Here is an 18,828-nt window from a genome sequence, read left to right on the forward strand (position 1 = left end):
GTTATATAGAGTTAATTACAGGTAGACGCTCTCACTGACCACTGACTTTATGTTTATTTGGGTTTATTCTAATGTTATATAGAGTTAATTACAGGTAGACGCTCTCACTGACCACTGTCTTTATGTCTATTTGGGTTTATTCTAATGTTATATAGAGTTAATTACAGGTAGACACTCTCACTGACCACTGACTTTCTGTTTATTTGGGTTTATTCTAATGTTATATAGAGTTAATTACAGGTAGACGCTCTCACTGACCACTGTCTTTATGTCTATTTGGGTTTATTCTAATGTTATATAGAGTTAATTACAGGTAGACGCTCTCACTGACCACTGGCTTTATGTTTATTTGGGTTTATTCTAATGTTATATAGAGTTAATTACAGGTAGACACTCACTGACCACTGACTTTCTGTTTATTTGGGTTTATTCTAATGTTATATAGAGTTAATTACAGGTAGACGCTCTCACTGACCACTGACTTTCTGTTTATTTGGGTTTATTCTAATGTTATATAGAGTTAATTACAGGTAGACGCTCTCACTGACCACTAGCTTTATGTTTATTAGGGTTTATTCTAATGTTATATAGAGTTAATTACAGGTAGACACTCTCACTGACCACTGACTATGTTTATTTGGGTTTATTCTAATGTTATATAGAGTTAATTACAGGTAGACACCCTCACTGACCACTGACTTTATGTTTATTTGGGTTTATTCTAATGTTATATAGAGTTAATTACAGGTAGACACTCACTCACTTTATTTGGGGTCATGTTTATTCTCCTGTTCTCTTGAACTCTCCGTTCCACCTTAAACGGACGGCTGTAATTGCTGCACAATTTAAGGTGGAACCAAAAATTCGACCAAGAAGCTTCGTGTTAGCTTAGCCAGCTAGCGCTACAAGCGGCTGTTTGTTCGCTTAAATAAGGATTAAAAACACTTCGACAAGCATCACTTTTATATTTGGGAAACATAATAAATTACTAACTCCTAAAAACAGCCAAATAAAAGGCCAATACCCGCTGAAACCATTCATAAGAGCTTTACCCACGGCTAAACACGCTAAGCTAAGCTAGTGCTAATGCTAACCTCACAGAGAACGCCAGCTAAGCCACAACACACAACGCTTAAAGTCTCATTAAAGCAACTAATCATTTATATTCCTCTAAATTCATATTTTTTAATAACCAGACTCGAGATTTTTCCTCGTCGGTATCGAACTGTCCGCCCTGAGCCCGAACGCTGGAGGCTGTTGTCGGTCAGTACCTGGGCCGCTGGTCGCCATCGGCTCGGAGAGTGTGCTCTACGTCCTCCGTGCTGCTGCTGGGGACATTGGAGACGGAGCGGAGGCTGATAAACGCGGAGCAGCGGGTTTATAAAGCGAAGTAACGGGGTAGAAAGACTAGATTTCGGGATTCAAAAAGTCAGACGCGTCGGAGAGCAGCGCCGCCGCGGAGCAACACACAAAACACGGAGGCCGCGGTGCGGTGCATCCTGGGAGGGGGTCCGGGCAGAGGAAGACGGGAGGGGGCGGGGTGCGGGTTAAGGATCAGCCGGAACCGAACACGGAAAACTGCTCCTAAACAAGCTGCGAACCGCCCGGAACGAGGTGACAAAATGCTCTGAAGCAATATGGAAATATGTTCAGAGAAAAATGGCAGATTTTGACACTTTTTTTCTTCTGGAAAACCTTTGGAAAAGTGTTCCAGGACAAACTGGAGATCTGCTCTGAGATGAGAGGAGAAACTGCCCTGAACCTACATGAACATCTGCTGAGTGTAGGGGCATTAACACTCCAAGACAGGCCGGAAAACTGCTCCAAATATAATGTGGAAAACTGCCCAGACGCAAGCCGGAAAACTGCTACAACGCAAGCCGGAAACTGCCCCCAATATAATGTGGAAAACTGCTCCAACGCAAGCCGGAAAACTGCCCCCAATATAATGTGGAAAACTGCTCCAACGCAAGCCGGAAAACTGCCCCCAATATAATGTGAAAAAATGCTCAAACGCAAGCCGGAAAACTGCCCCCAATATAATGTGGAAAACTGCTCCAACGCAAGCCGGAAAAATGTCCCCAATATAATGTGAAAAACCTGCTCCAACGCAAGCCGGAAAACTGCCCCCAATATAATGTGAAAAAATGCTCCAACGCAAGCCGGAAAACTGCCCCCAATATAATGTGGAAAACTGCTCCAACGCAAGCCGGAAAACTGCCCCCAATATAATGTGAAAAACCTGCTCCAACGCAAGCCGCAAAACTGCCCCCAATATAATGTGGAAAACTGCTCCAACGCAAGCCGCAAAACTGCCCCCAATATAATGTGGAAAACTGCTCCAACGCAAGCCGGAAAACTGCCCCCAATATAATGTGAAAAACCTGCTCCAACGCAAGCCGGAAAACTGCCCCCAATATAATGTGAAAAAATGCTCCAACGCAAGCCGGAAAACTGCCCCCAATATAATGTGGAAAACTGCTCCAACGCAAGCCGGAAAACTGCCCCCAATATAATGTGAAAAACCTGCTCCAACGCAAGCCGCAAAACTGCCCCCAATATAATGTGGAAAACTGCTCCAACGCAAGCCGGAAAACTGCCCCCAATATAATGTGGAAAACTGCTCCAACGCAAGCCGGAAAACTGCCCCCAATATAATGTGAAAAACCTGCTCCAACGCAAGCCGCAAAACTGCCCCCAATATAATGTGGAAAACTGCTCCAACGCAAGCCGGAAAACTGCCCCCAATATAATGTGAAAAACTGCTCCAACGCAAGCCGGAAAACTGCCCCCAATATAATGTGAAAAACCTGCTCCAACGCAAGCCGGAAAACTGCTCCAATGCAAGCCGGAAAACTGCTTCAACGCAAGCCGGAAAACTGCCCCCAATATAATGTGGAAAACCTGCTCCAACGCAAGCCGGAAAACTGCTCCAATGCAAGCCGGAAAACTGCTTCAACGCAAGCCGGAAAACTGCCCCCAATATAATGTGGAAAACCTGCTCCAACGCAAGCCGCAAAACTGCCCCCAATATAATGTGGAAAACTGCTCCAACGCAAGCCGGAAAACTGCCCCCAATATAATGTGGAAAACTGCTCCAACGCAAGCCGGAAAACTGCCCCCAATATAATGTGAAAAACCTGCTCCAACGCAAGCCGCAAAACTGCCCCCAATATAATGTGGAAAACTGCTCCAACGCAAGCCGGAAAACTGCCCCCAATATAATGTGAAAAACTGCTCCAACGCAAGCCGGAAAACTGCCCCCAATATAATGTGAAAAACCTGCTCCAACGCAAGCCGGAAAACTGCTCCAATGCAAGCCGGAAAACTGCTTCAACGCAAGCCGGAAAACTGCCCCCAATATAATGTGAAAAACCTGCTCCAACGCAAGCCGGAAAACTGCTCCAATGCAAGCCGGAAAACTGCTTCAACGCAAGCCGGAAAACTGCCCCCAATATAATGTGGAAAATTGCTCCGACGCAAGCCAGAATGTTGCTCTGAAATAAGTCGGAAAACTGCTATTAAGCAAAGTGGAACATTATTCTGAAGCCGGATGGAAAAGGCTCCAAATGAAAAACTTGTTCAGAAGCAGGGTGGCCAGCTGCTCCGCCATGAGCCGGAAGGCTGCTCAGAAGTGAGGTGAAATACTGTCGGAGGCCGTGGAAGCCTGCTGTGAAATGTGCCGGAAAACTGCTCGGATACAAGCGATCCTAATAACTTTGTAATTACACATTAATAAGCCACTCAATAGCAGTGTAACTACCGGTGATTTCACTATTACAGCTGGATTACAGCAGTACAGCGCATGTAAATACACACGTGTATCTCAGTAGTTGTAAACATGTTAATATGGTGTCGCTACACCCTCTGAAATGGGTATTCATGTGTGGCAACAACCTAGCATATCCCCAGCAACCATTTCAAGTACCATAGCAACCACCCTAGCAACTACCAAGAAACACCAAACACCCACTTAGTATCACTATAGCAGCTGATTGATATACCACAGCAACCACCATATCAACCAATTACAAAATCTTAGCAACCTAGAACACCTCAGCAACCAATTTAAGTACCATAGCAACCACCAAGAAAGACTTTAGCAACACCAAAACGCACCACTTGGTAACACTGTAGCAGCTGATTGGCATAGCACAGCAACCACCATATCAACCAATTACAAAATCTTAGCAACCTAGAACACCTCAGCAACCGAATAAAGTACCCTAGCAGCCACCAATAAACATTTTAGCAACACCAAAATGCCCACTTGGTAACACTGTAGCGGCTGATTGGCATACCACAGCAACCACCATATCAACCAATTACAAAATCTTAGCAACCTAGAACACCTCAGCAACCAATTTAAGTACCATAGCAACCACCAAGAAAGACTTTAGCAACACCAAAACGCCCACTTGGTAACACTGTAGCAGCTGATGGACATACCACAGCAACCACTTAAAAAACCTTAGCAACCAACGGAAATATCTAAACAAACACCAGGGACACTCAAACGGTTATATTTCAGGTGGTTGCTGAGGTGTTGATAAGCGGGTGTTATGGTGTTGCTAAGGTGTTTCATAGTGGTTGCTAGGGTTGCTATGGTACTTATATCATTGTTATGAGTGCACAAACTTCATAAGGCAATTTTTTTACTGCAAAAAATATCTTAAAAAATTGAGTTGTGGGTGTAACATTTGAATGGCTGTTTATATAATGGCATTATTATAATAAGAAGTATGAATTATTATTAGTATATAAATGTTATGATGGACATGAGCCTGCTGCTCTGTATCAGACAGCTCTGAGGGCAGTCTGCACGCTACACAGACGATGCTCGCTGAGGGAAACTGGACCATTTTAATCGTTTTCAGATTCCCGACAGCTCGGAAAGCCAGACAGGGCTCCCCTCGCTCTGTGAGGTCGGGGTTGTGTGGCCTGAGTCCGTCAAGAATCGCACATTTCCCCGATTCCTCAGCTCTCCTCGGAGCCCATTTTTCTTTGTGCGTCAGGCGAGTCATTCGGAGGGCTGGCGTTGAGCTTTCCCCGCGCTCTGATTGGCTGCGGCCCGCGTTCCGCGGCTCCTCATTGGCCAGCTGAGCTGCCGGTCAGCCGTGCGCCGGGCTGTCGTGACCGCGCACAGACAGACGGTGCACGTAAGAGTCTGTGTCTGGAGTCTGTCTGAAACTGATTAAAAAATTGGTGATGGGGGATTTTTTTCTTTGCTTACCTCTTCTTTTCTTCTCCCTCGGCCGTGCTCACAGCCCGTAGCTCAGAGAGAAACAGTAGGACGCTGAACGGAACTTTACATTCATCCAAGAACCCACACACTGTGTTATTTCGTAATCTTTAAAAAAAAAAAGAGACAACATTGAATTTTAGCGTCTTCTAAAGTTTGAGGTGTTTTTCCTTTTCCCTCATCAGAGTTGATGTAAAGCTCAGGTAAGAGCAGCTGGGTGTGTATGATGTGTATTATTCTGCAAACTGCTAACTGAAGACTGTAATGAATATTGTTTGTTTTGCTAAGTACAGTGTGTGTGTGTGTGTGTGTGTGTGTGTGTGCTGCTGGCTTGCTGCATGCCTTTTGCACCCCTCTAGCACGCTTCACTTTTAGACTTGATGAACAGCAGTCCAGTCGACCCCTCCTCTTCCCCCCCCCCTTTCCTTCTCTGTCCACCTTTGTCCACGTGACTGACAGGTGACTCACCTGTCCTCAGGTGAGCAGGCATTGCCATAAGTTCATCAGTAGTGCACTGAATGAAGGTGAATGGCATGTTGGTGGGTGGGTCTCTTTCAGGTGCTCGGACCCAAAGCCACTCTTTATTTATTATATAAACACAGACGCCTTTGTTGTTGTTTATGTTTATGTAACTAAAATTCGGATTTTTACAGACTACCGTATGACTCGATAGGTCACAGGACATGGTTCTCACTTATTAAGTCAATTTCTGAATTCGGAATCCCTAAAACACGAGGTTGCACAGACCACTACCCATGTTCTTAAAGGAGAAGTCCACCCATTTTTTAAGTTTCTACAAAATCAAGCCGGTAATATGTGAATGAGGTCCGTCAGAGTGGGTTTGGTGGGAGGCGCTGCGTTCTAGAGAAACTCGGCCGGTCAGTATTTTCCACAGTGGAGGTGAATGGAACCAGACGTCCAAATCTATAAAGGCTCCCTCACAGAAAACGGTTATGAAGACGCTGCCTGATGCCCGAGAGACTGTTCTAACAGAGTCCTGAGAAGATTTTGGGTCTAAAAGCTGTTTTATGTCATTAAAATGGTGGAGGGATACGTGCTGCCTTTAGGGTGTAGTGCAGCAAAAAGTAGTCCCTAAAGAAAACTGTGTTAGTGGAGATTCTCCACTATTTTACCCTCATCATCATCATCATCATCATCATTCCATATAAAACTCAGAAGACTCATGTAACTTCACTGGTGGGTTTGGATAGGAGATAAATTATGGGCTGTAACTGTGTTGTAGTCATGGCGACCGACGCTTGCTTTCATTTACCTTCACTGTTCTTTACAGTGAAGCTCAGTTTCGCACAAACCCCCGACTCTGAATGTGTTTATTTTTACAGACCCTGAGAATTTTATTTATTTATTTATTTATTTATTTATTTTCTATTTAGCGAGCATACATTTTTACTTGAATGCTAATATTAATTTAAATATTAGCAATGCAATTTTCCATTTCTGTTGATGCTAATATCTAAATGTTAATCAACTAACAGTTATATCAGCTTTACAAATCTAACATTTATTGGTAGATGAAATATCTAGCGATACCAATTTCATTCTGATATCATATCAGAACCCCCTTACAAATGTTTTCCTTCAGTCGGTGAAATGCAACAGGGTTGCTGTTAGCGGTCCAGTATCTCACAGTTCATCGGTTGGAGGAACCATGCTACCATCAAACTCACTTTAGCTAGAACTGAAAATATTTTCTTATGAAATTCAGCCACCAGGCCAACATATTAAAATAAAATGTCTTACTAGGCTAACTTGGCGTTAGCGAGAGTGGAACCATATTGGTATAACAGCATTTAGACTAGATTTAAAAATCTAACCTACAGCTGCTACACTCTACATTAATTATGATATTGTTACTACAGTTTGCTTCTGCAAGAGAGATGAGCTATATTAGCAGGAAGTTAGCTAGGTGGCTAATTCTAGAATTGAGCTACATTTCACGCTTAATACTAATTCTAATACGCTAATAATACAAAGTATAATGCATTTTTTCTATAAATAGTGTATATTTTTTTCTATGAATTGGTGTATATTTTAGACACTATAAAAATGAAATATTATAAAATTGAACTAAATGACTCTTTGCCTTTACACATTCAAGATTTACACATTCAACTTCAATTTAACATGAAATAATTTATATATAGTTCTGTGAATACATGTTCATGTATCAATTTTCAGTTTCTTTTGTAATTTTACCAATTAGAAAATATATTATGTCCGTGCCAATATTCTGGTCAGCTCTGTTACCTGTAATGTAAAAAGAATCATAGAAAAACTGCAACAAAAAAAGAATATATATATATTATGTCATACGTCTCTCATTTTGTGCAAAACGTTGCAAAACAGTCAATTCTTAATTATTGGTCCGATTTATTATGGTGATATTAATTAAATCTCTCAATTACTAAAACAAATTTTAAGTTATAATATTTAAAAAATCCATGACGTTCTGGTTTCAGATGTATCTTGCGGTGTCCGGTTTGAGGTTAGACACTAAATTCAGGTGCAAAATGCCGGAAAATGCTGGAAAATGTCAACCATGTTCATTTTAGCTGAAGTGGTTTAATCAGTACAATGCTAACACGATCACGCAAATTCACGCCTTACTTAAAATCGACCCACAATTCTAGAGAAGGCCAGGATTTGCGTTTAGCCCCATTTAAAAAGTTGCTAATGCTAATCCTAAAAACAAACGTAGCAACAGTATCTTCAGGCTAGGTCTACACTGAGCTGTTGTTGCTGTATATACCCAGGATACGTGGGTCTAGCTAACCTAGCATGCCATGAACTTGGTTACCTACATCTTACCATCTTATAAATACTGCTAGCTTTGCCTTAGCATTTGTTTTTTTCGTTGTTAACGACCAAAGGAGGCTGAGGCTGAGGCTGAGGTCGGCCCTTGACCTCAAAACAAAGCTAGCAGTCGGTCGTCTAACACTAGTCTTTAATAGGTCAAATAGGTCAAGAAGTGTAATTGGCATTGGCAATACATGCGGTTATCCACCTGCTAACGTGTGGTACAGTCGGTGAAGGTGTGAAGCTAGAGCTGCTAGCTGTAGCTGAGGTAGCACAAACGTCCCCAGTCTTACGGTTAGCGGCTTCGCTAAGCATGCTAAGAACCCCAGGTTGAGTTCCGGTTGCTGTGAGAGGAGGCGCTGTCCATGAGTGTGTCTGCAGTGTTTGTGGAAACTGTCTAGTCATATGACGGAATCCCTGGCAGCCAAAACGCGATAGCTGCTGCTTTCGCTTGCGCCGCAAGCGAAAGCAGCAGCTATCGCGTTTTGGCTGCCAGGGATTCCGTCGACTCTCTTGTATGACAATTTCACGCCCCTTTTTTTAGGCCGTAACCATCGGGATATGCGATTTTCGGTGATATTCGGCCTGGGCCGCCCTCACCAAACCTCACAGGGAATTTTGCCGTACCGCCGGGTCCGAGAAACAAGCTCTGACCTGTGCTGTGGTCGTTTACGGCCTTCTTTAGCAACTTTACAGGAGAGCGAAAAAACGTTAGAACTTTCCATGGAAGTCAATGTAGTCAGATGTGTTTCGAAGTCGTTTTGGAGCATTTCTATTTGTCCGTACGTCATGAAATTCTGATATCATGTAAAGGACAACCGACGGATTCAGATTATGACAAAAAGTAAAAAACGGCAAAATTGAGATACAAGGTTTTCCTGAAACGCGTAACAAATAAATTAATGCTCACTTTTAGAAAATGATTATTTGCACAATTTAATTACCTAAATTACTTTCTTGCCTAAAATTGAAAAAGGAAATTACAGAGGAATTGATTTATTTTGCTTTATGTACAGTAATAAATACGGTGATATTTACGCAAAAATATATAAATATAAAAAATCTGTTTTTTCAGTGAATTTTATTCCAATGTTTGAAGTATTTCAGTAGCAAATTGATGTTTTATTGTGAATAAATTTTTTTTATTAACAGTAATTTTTAAAGTAAAAGATTATTTTGATTTTATTATTTTATTTTATTTATTTATTACAGATTTGACCTGCTAGCTAATTATTTGCACGTGTCAGTCACTTTATTTTATTTATTTTATTTTATTTATTGTGATCAGAAGTTCCGGCGTAAATCTTTTTCCAGTTTTTCACACCAGAATATTTTCTGTTTGGAAATTGGAAATGTGCTTAAATTAAAAAAGCTCCCGTATCGAAGTACGCCGAGTTTCTTTAGCATTTTTGCTCAGATTTGCTCATTTTTGCTCTGAAAGTGGGCAGAATGTGTGTGGTTGGTCAGTTGGGGACAGTTATGGTGGGTTTAGTGGAGGGGTGTGTTTGTATAACTGTGTTAGAGCCCACCGCAGGCCGGCGTACGCTATTTAGCGAGGTTCTAGAGCCGCTGGGCTGGATGTTTCATTTGGTTCCAGCACTGGCCGTTTCGGGCGGCGCTCTCTCGGGTGCGATCAGAGCGTGACAGTGCCTTTCATTCCCCTCCGTCCTTCACACGGCCTCCTCACCGCTCGCTAATGTCCTGTGTTATCTGTGTTCATCCTCCAGCCTCGCCCTGTCCACCAACCACTTAATCCTCCCACTCCCAGTCTGAGTGTGTGAGTGTGTGATTTATTTCGTATACAGCTTGGGAGCGACCAGGTTTTTGCTTCCCGTCGTGAAAAGTGTTTCATTACAGCAGGGTTTTAAAGCTGAAACCATGTGTATGGAGTGTAACCGTGTTTACTGTGCGGCTTCGTAGCCCGTATTCCACTTTTCTTGCATTTTATTTCATTTTTATTTCATTTTTAATATATAATAACTGCTTTGTATCTCCAGAATTTGAACTTTGCAGGAGAAGCCAAAAAGCATCTGAACTTTCTGTTGAAGTCTGTGTGACCAGATGACTTTCTAAGTCATTTAGGAGCATTTCTATTGGTCATTCATCCTGAAATTGAAAACAACATATACAAAACAACCAGATACACAGTATGTCTAAAAGTGAAAATATTTGATCAAACATTTGATAAAAAAATAAAAAAATTACAAAATTATATATATATATATATATATATATATTCCTGATTAATTAACCAATAGAAATGTTGAAAGTGGGATAAAATATTTTTTTTACATTGACTTCCATTGAAAGTTAGAAAGAGTTGTAAAGCTGTAAAGCTGCTGTTTTGAAAATACGGGGGCGACGGTGATGAAATAATAAAAATATAATAAAAATCGCATAAAATGCTTGAGTAATGGAATTTGAGCGGTGTACGATCATTAACTAATCATATCCCGCAGTATTACAGTACAGAGTACAGTTGCAGTATACATGGTTTCAGCTTTATAAACTATAAAAGTATTTTTTTTTTAGATGTTTTGATGGTTTGTGATAATTATGACATCACACAAATAAAAACAACTGATAAACAAGCTAACGGGCCGTGATCTGGGCCCGTTACGTCGTACTATTCAGTAAAAACGAACTAAAATAATGTCAAAAACACTGTAAAACTTTGTGAACTCTGCAGCTCTACCCCAAAACACTGACTGGCCCCTATATCTGTTCCTTACAGGCAGTCTGGAGACGCTGCCCTGAGGGTGCCACTGTCCCAGACAGGTGGACCGATGACTCTAACCACTGCTGCGTCCACAGTAAGTGTAAAAGAGGCATTTCCTTTCCTCCTCTTTCCCACCGTTCGGCCTCGCTGCGGTGGGGCAGGGGGGGAACAGCACACCTGCTGAGAGGCCTGGGGTCGCACGAGTTCGCAAGCCTGCCGTTTGGGCTCCAGCATGCACCATGAGAGTCTAGCACTAGCCGCACATGCTAGGAGTAAGCGCAGTTTCGAGCGAGACCTCACCTGACTAGCGGTAGGTTAGCCGGCGCAGCGCTAGCAGCCGGTCCAGCTCTGCTAGCCGCTAGCCGGACGGGTTAGTGGGGAGGGCCGAAGCAGAAAGTGCGGCTTGTTTTTCGAACGCGAGCTTTTTGCTTGTGTAGCGACGATGCTAACATGTTTGTTATGGCAGGAAAATAAAACCGGTGTCAAACAGCGCCACCCAGATGTTTTGTCGTTGCTATGTGGTGAAAACAAGCAAGCTCTCCTCTCTCACACACACACACACACACACACACACACACACACACACACACACACTGCTCGTCTCGGGCGTATGAAAGCCACAGTGGTATTTTAAAGGGTTCACTGGCAGGCAGCCAACAGTGTTCGGCCTTTCTTCGCTATCTGCCTCCTCTCTCGCTCTCGCTCGCTCTCGCTCGCTCTCCTTTATTCTCCTATTTCTCTTTTCTCGCGCTGTGTTTAAGGACTATTGGTGGTGTAATCTCGGATGTTTCCGAGAGCTTTAACCGGTTGCCGGAGCGAGACGGCCTCCATTCCGGGCTGCCGCTCACGCTGGGAGAGCGCTGGGAGAGCACTGGTCAGCGCTCGGCGCCGGTTGCTTTTATTTTGTAGTGGATTTATTTTCGAGCGCTAGCCGGAGGGAGAGCGGGACAGTACGGGCTCTGTTAGCAGGTGCTTGCTGGTCTTCTCAGGCAGAGCCGATGTTTTCGCTGCGGAGAAGAAGCCGATCCGCGTTCGCTCGACTCGAGTCGTGTTTTTTAGGCCTTGTTGGTGAAGAATTAGCGATGCACTCACTTGCGTTAGAGAAATGTCCCTACCGGTCACTCCCTCTTTACATATTCTCACTCACATTTACTGCGGTTTGCGCTTTGAATTCAATTTCAGTACAAATTAGCGGCTGTTATTACTAAATTTATTTTTAGTTCAAGCAAAAAATATAAAAATCTGCCCATCAGCGAATAAAAGGCATGGCAGCCATGAGCAGTAATGCCAGTATGTTTTTAAGGCTGCATCATTCGCATCATTCATGCCTTAATCTCCAATGTTTGTTTGTTTGTTTGTTTGTTTATCTTAACCTGCGGATTTCGCTTTTCATTGCTTGTACTGCAAACATGAATGCCGCGTTTCATTTCTAAAATTATTTCGTAAAAAAAAAAAACAAATGCCATAAAGTGTGGCGTGTGCTTTTAAATGCTGTGTAATATTTACGTATTTATATCAATTTAAATCTAGCGTAATATAAATGAATGTTCATGTACGTGTGATTTAAAAAAGTTAAATGTAACGTAATATTCATTTATGCAATCTAAACGTAGTACAACATTGCTGTGGCTTCGGGAAATGGAAAAATATTCCAAATTAAATGTAAAAATATTGGAAAATAGAATTAATATTAAAATAGCGTGTTATTCCTATTACAGTACGTTCATCACGTTGTATAATTGATTACTGTATAATGTTGTACAGCTGTTTATTGTTATTGTCATTTGATTATATCATTTGATTGCTATTATTATTGTGACCGTTAAATGCGTTATTGGTATCGTGGACTGTTACTGTACCCGTTTATTGCTTTATTTCTACCGTGAACTTTGTTATTACTACAGTTTATGGCTTTTTTATATTCTATATTATTTATTGTAATATATTTGTATTAATAATTACGTAGATGAAAAAACTAAGCGCATTTCTTTTGTAGTTTATGTACTTTTAAATATGTCTAATTGCACGTCTAAAGGAAGCACTAGGAACTCACACACTTGACAACAGGTACACACACACACACACACACACACACACACACACACACACACACACAGTGGTCATACTGCCTGGGTTCTGTGTGTAGTGTATGTCTGTCTCAGGGCAGCAGTAAATGCAGCAGCGTGGCTAATCTGCACTGTTGTACAGAAGTCGGAGTCCTGCTGAAGAGGCCGGTCAGGGAGTGTTTGGGTAATGACATGCAACTCATCTCCCTCCTGATTGACGGCGTCAGGCTTCATCACGGCGCTCTGTTGAATATATAACTGTAATAAAGGCGGCTCGGCCCGGCTCCTCGGCCCGGCCCGCTCCACAGTGGCAGCAGCTGCACGCATGTAAATCATGTCCCCGTCGTCCAGAACCAGCTCGCAGCGCTGACTGGACTTTCAAAAGGGAAAACCGGATTCAGGTTCCTCTGCAAACTCTCAAAAGTGTCTGCTCGTCCACATGTGGTCATCAGTCCACGCTGCCGAGTTCTGATTCGCTGTTTTACGAGGTGATTTGTAAAGTCATTCCTGTTTTGTTTACGCCGCTGGACCGAGGACAGGACCGTCTCCAGTTCTGTCCCAGCTCTGTCTAGGTCATGGTCTAGGTGTTCTCTGGACATCTGGCCATCAGAGTCTTGCCTTGATGGCTGATGGTAGACTGCTGACCTTAGCTGAGGTGAGCTCTACCTGCTACCCTGATGAGATGTTAGACTCATCTTGAGGTTCTGCTGTTGGGCTGAACTTGCTAGGACGGTCTGACCTGGTCATGTTGGTCAGTTTATCCACTTGTAGATGATTTAGTGGACGGTGGAACAGCGGCTGATTTCTGTTTCTGTTCTGAGATCTGTTTAAACCCCTTCCCAGACTCCTCTACAACATCACCATTCTTTCTGAAGGCCTCAGAGAGCTCTCTGGATCTGGCCATGGTGGTGATCTTCATCAAGATCAGACCAGACTAAACGTCTGAGGTTTAAATCAGACAGACTCCTCCAGAATAATCCTCTCCAACCATGTTCTGATCATCTGCAGCTGATCTTCTGCTATTAAGTGTAGGGGTCCTAGAATATAACCCTGAGGTATTCCTAGGGGTTATGAAGTAGAGTTGCTTGGGACTATTAGATGTTCAAACGTCCTCTAGATGTTTAAATATGTTGATAAAGTCTTTTGTGATTTATTTTGACCATTTCGCCAACATTTAACCATCAGTTTGTCAATATTGCTCTTATATGCTAAGTGTATAAAGTGTAGGGGGCCTAGAATAGAACCCTGAGGTATTCCTAGGGGTTACGAAGTAGAGTATCAGTAGGATACATGGGACTGTTTTAGTATTGTGGCTGTGAAAGCAGATTTTTAATCAAGATCAATGATCAATCAACATATTATGCATACAAGTAAAGCAATAGTAATAAGATTAGCATTGCTAATTAGCAGCTGCATGTAAATTTGCACTGAGGTGTATAACAATGCGCCGTAATTGTAATTGCTTGGTCCCGTTTGGGAGTATTTACACACTGCAGTATGTTCAATAAGCAGGGAGGCTAGAAATGTCCAGAAATCCCACCTTTCCCATTTTTTTTTCAATATATTAAAGATGGAATATAATATACGTTTGTTTTTAATCCGCTTTCCCAGAAGGAAGGGTGAGCTGAAGCGGTGTGATGAATAATGACAGAGGGGTTATGGGCAGAACTTCCAGCACAGCCCCAGATATTCATCTGTCGATAAACCAAGGTCGCGGTGTGGAATATAAGGCAACTCTCTATTTTCAATTACGCTGAAACACAGCAGCCCCGGTACGCGAGCCCGGGTTTCATCCCGGGCCAGCTGGAGCTCGTACATAACTGAACACTTCACAGCAAAGGTGTCTCCGCTTTCCCCAGCTCACCAATCGGGTTGCTGCAGAGGCGGGGCAGCGAATCACGGCCTGTTTACTTTCCCAGCTCTTTTTTTATTCCCATGCTGTTCTTTTGGATTCAGGCTGGATATTGGAGTAAAACTGCATCTTTCAATAGTTGTTTATGGCCTTAATCACCGTACAACCCCTAAAAAAGGTTCTCCGTTCCACTTGTGACGATAGTAGAACCCTTTTTGTTTTGCAGAATCTGCAGGTTATTGTAAGAGTGTAAAATCCAAAAGTTGTTTTTTTCTTCAACTGAATTCATCTGATGTTGTTATTAACTTGATTTATTGATTGTAATTGATCGATCACTGAATCACTGATCTCAGATATTCACACAGTTTGATTGAATTTTGGAGACGTTTTTATTTTGAAACAATTGCTGTTCTGCACTTTCTCTGAGCTAGCGCGTTATTGAAGTGCACCGAAAATACCTCAGAATACCTCTAAACACAGATGGAACAGAGGGAGTGCCTCAGGGTTCTGTTGTAGGGCCCTCTTCTTTAAATACTTACTAAATAGAATATGATACAGTTTGTAAACATGATTAAAATATTGTAATGTACCGTTCCCTCCCTGGCCGGTACAGTCTAAGCTGCTAAAACAACTCATCTGGAACTTCGTTGTTGTGACGAAGCAACATATATATACACGATTTATACATATATGTATATATATATCCTTGCTGTCATGCAAAAACCTTGTATAACTTCTAAATGTAGCATTTTATTTTAGTTTCATTTTGGAGCATTTCCATTGGTCCATTCATCCTAAAATGTTCATATAATGTAACGAACAACTAAAAAGGTTCATATTTTGCATATAAGGGAAAATCTATTTTTGCGTGTTAGCATATATATATATATATATATATATATATATATATATATATATATATATATATATATATATATATATGTGTGTGTGTGTGTGTGTATATATATATATATATAGAATAAGGGCTCTTATAGGTGCAGATGTAAGGTTTGGATATGGGCCTCAGAACCAGTACTCCAAAATCCCACAGTCTGGTACCGGTCCATAAACTAGGCTCAGCGAGGACAAGCCGCTCTCCTCTGCTCTCTTTCTGCTTTACTGAAAGTTGGTGAGATGCCCCGCTAAGAAAAGTTTGGCAAAGTGTGTGTGTGTGTGTGTGTGTGTGTGTGTGTGTGTGTTTTGGTGAAGTGGGATTTGTGGCTCAGCTTCCAGAAGTTTAGAGCTCCAGTGGTTCAGGTACAGAACGTTCTAGAAGACTCCTCACTCTCTTGAGTCTCGTTGGCCGTGAAATCTAGCCGTGTTCTCAGGCTGTGGAACATCTGTAAGGACGCTCTCTCTGCGCTGACCGGCCCACAGTCCGCCGGATTCGCTCGGACGAGGAACGACTCCGCAGGAATCCGCCGAATTACAACCACAGAGATGGACTGCTTTTCAGACACAGCCCGAGAATGACCGGGCCGGGGAGGGGGGCCTGGACGTTCGCTTACAATACACACCAGCAGTTAGGGAACAGGGAAAGAGGCAGGCACGCAGAATGCTAATGCTAAGAGTGGTGGTGGTTTAGCTGCTAACATGCTAAAAGGATGCAGTGTGTGGAGTTTAACTGAGGACCTGAGGATCTGGGTCCAGTGGCTCCTGTCTGTCGAGGGGTGGATCTACATATTAGGCACAAGTGAACGGTCAGTTCCTGAAAGTGATGAAGGTGATGAAGGTCACTTGAAGGACACTTTGACAAGAACCAAACTGTGGTGATCTAGATAAAAGACTGGGACAGAACATCTCCAAAACACCAGGCAGGTCTTGTGGGTGTTTCTGGTATGCCGTGGTCAGTGCCTACCAAAAGAGCTTCCAGAAAGGACATCCTCTGGCCCCCAATTGGGCTAATAATGCTAATGAAGGTCCCCCATTATAACCTACAGGACTTCTTAAAGGATCTGCTGCTAACGTTAGTCTTGGTGTTCCAGATACCACAGCAGGACACCTCCAGAGGTCTTGCGGAGTCCATGCCTCGATGTCAGAGCTGTTTTGGCGGCACCATGGGGACCATTCGGGCACTGTTCCTAAAAAGGACCACCGTTAGCTGTTGGAATCTGGACCGTACTCGCTGCACCGGCTGCGAGGAGCAATTTGGTGGGTCCTGTAAATCAGGGCTGAAGGGATGCTGCATTGTGCTGAGGTGCGTACAGTAACGCACCACAGCTCCAGCGTGGGGTAAACTCAAAGAAACGGTGACCTACATGTAGAAAAGGACTGACAAACCCCATTAAACTCTCCGTCTGCATTCCTTCATTACCGCAGACTGGAGGATCACACTGCACAGTTCGGCTGCAGAGCTTTCAGCTGAGTGGAGGTTACACACACTTACTGCCACGCAAAAACCTCGGGGTTTGGTGGGTTTGGTGTGAAACTACCCCGACTGGAGTTCTACAGTGGAGGTGAAGGGAAGCAGACGTCTGAAGCTCTAATGGTGATGAAGACGCTGCCTGATGCCTGAGACACGGTTCTACCAGAGTTCTGAGAAGAGTTCGGCTCTAGAACCTGCTTTTAAAATCAGATCATTACAATGGTGGAGGGATACATGCTGCCTTTAGGGTGTAGTGCAGCTACAGAAAGTAGTCCCTAAAGAAAACTGTATACACTGTTTTACCATAATCATCTTCATCATCATCATCATCATCCCATATAACACTGGTGGGTTTGGATAGAAGATAAATTATGGGCTGTATCGGTGTTGTAGTCATGGCAACCGACGCCAGAGTGGGTCAGTTTCAAACACAGAGCCGTGAAGAACGAAGAGATACCAGAAGGGAGTTTGTCCGCATCGAGGAGTCCACTTTACTCAAGAGAAGATGCAAAGTGCTGTTTAATTCTCGGGGGTTCTGCTGGCAGCGCCGGAACCGGAGTGTTTGGCTGCCGCAGCCGTATGAGCAGACCGGCAGCCAAAGAGGAGCTGGCAGAGAGCAAAGTAGTGGCATGTGGGGTTAGGCAGCGCTGCCCAGAAGAACAACCCACTGCATTGTTCGCCACGGCACCAGAGACTCTGAACCAATGGGTGGCTTCTACCCAACCGGAGCACACCGAACTGAAGCTCAGCGCAGGCCGCTCGCACAGTGGGACGCTCATGATCGGAAACCTTGTATCTCCAAAGGGTCAACTCTACAGGAGGAGAAAATCAGAATCAGGAATACTTTATTGATCCCAGGAGGGAAATTGCAGTTATTACAGTTGCAACCGTTCATGTAGGAATAATAAACACGCTATAAAATATGAATAAAATAATAAACACACTATAAAATATTAATAAAATAATAAACAAAATATAAATAAAATAAAACACTATAAAATATCAAAACATAAACACTCTAAAATATAAGTAAAATAATAAACACTTTAAATATTAATAAAATAATAAACACTCTAAAATATGTAAAAAATTATAAACACTTTAACATGAATAAAATTATAAACTATAAAATTAACATTCTGTAAAATCTAAATATAATAAACATTCTATAAAATATGAATAAAATAATAAACACTATCAAATAAGCACTCTATAAAATATTAATATATTTAGGACAAAGATATAAAAAATTAGAAAAACCTGGAAAATGTACATATATATATGATATATGATATAGCGCAGCGCCGACTTATCCACAAGGTCACAAAAGTCCGGCCAAACATGGAGAAAACAGCAGAAAGGCTCATCTCAGCCAGAAAACATCTTGGTGATCCCCAAGACTTTGGGGAAAAATACCCTGTTGAACTTTATATATATATATGGAAACTACACACATATTTTGAGTTATTTATTCAACAGAAGTTTAGCCCCGCCCACTCTACTGTATGTACATGTAGCCTCTTAAACTGTGAATTTTCTTAAATTCAATGTTTTTTTTATTATTATTTTTATTATTATTATTATTATTATTATTGTACAGTAGTTATGGTCTGCATTGCAAACAAAGAACACTCTGATATTGACCTGGAGGTTCTGGACGTTCTACTTGTTCTGGTCATCACAGAGCGGTCACCGGCCACGTTTACGTAGCAGCGATGGAAGGCCTGGGAGAGGCCGGAGCTTCAGATCTGCCCGAGTTATCAACTG

At 42.4% G+C, this 18,828-nt stretch overlaps 1 protein-coding gene and 1 long non-coding RNA gene across 3 annotated transcripts in view; one reads left to right on the forward strand and one right to left on the reverse strand.

The window, feature by feature from the left end:
• Positions 1-1,491, reverse strand: part of rbm33a (RNA binding motif protein 33a) — a 32,036-nt gene extending 30,545 nt beyond the window's left edge. For both annotated transcript variants that reach the window (XM_072688482.1, XM_072688481.1), the window contains exon 1: positions 1,272-1,491. In XM_072688482.1, the coding sequence (XP_072544583.1) occupies positions 1,272-1,290 (19 nt within the window). In that variant the 5' untranslated portion in view covers positions 1,291-1,491. The remainder of the gene's footprint in view (positions 1-1,271) is intronic.
• A 3,654-nt stretch (positions 1,492-5,145) lies between these two features.
• Positions 5,146-18,828, forward strand: part of LOC140562674 (uncharacterized) — a 59,402-nt gene continuing 45,719 nt past the window's right edge. Inside the window, exons 1-2 of the long non-coding RNA XR_011980167.1 lie at positions 5,146-5,445; positions 10,794-10,872. This is a non-coding gene — a long non-coding RNA (uncharacterized lncRNA). The remainder of the gene's footprint in view (positions 5,446-10,793; positions 10,873-18,828) is intronic.

This window comes from Salminus brasiliensis, chromosome 9 (genome assembly GCF_030463535.1).
Source record: "Salminus brasiliensis chromosome 9, fSalBra1.hap2, whole genome shotgun sequence".
Taxonomy (NCBI): domain Eukaryota; kingdom Metazoa; phylum Chordata; class Actinopteri; order Characiformes; family Bryconidae; genus Salminus; species Salminus brasiliensis.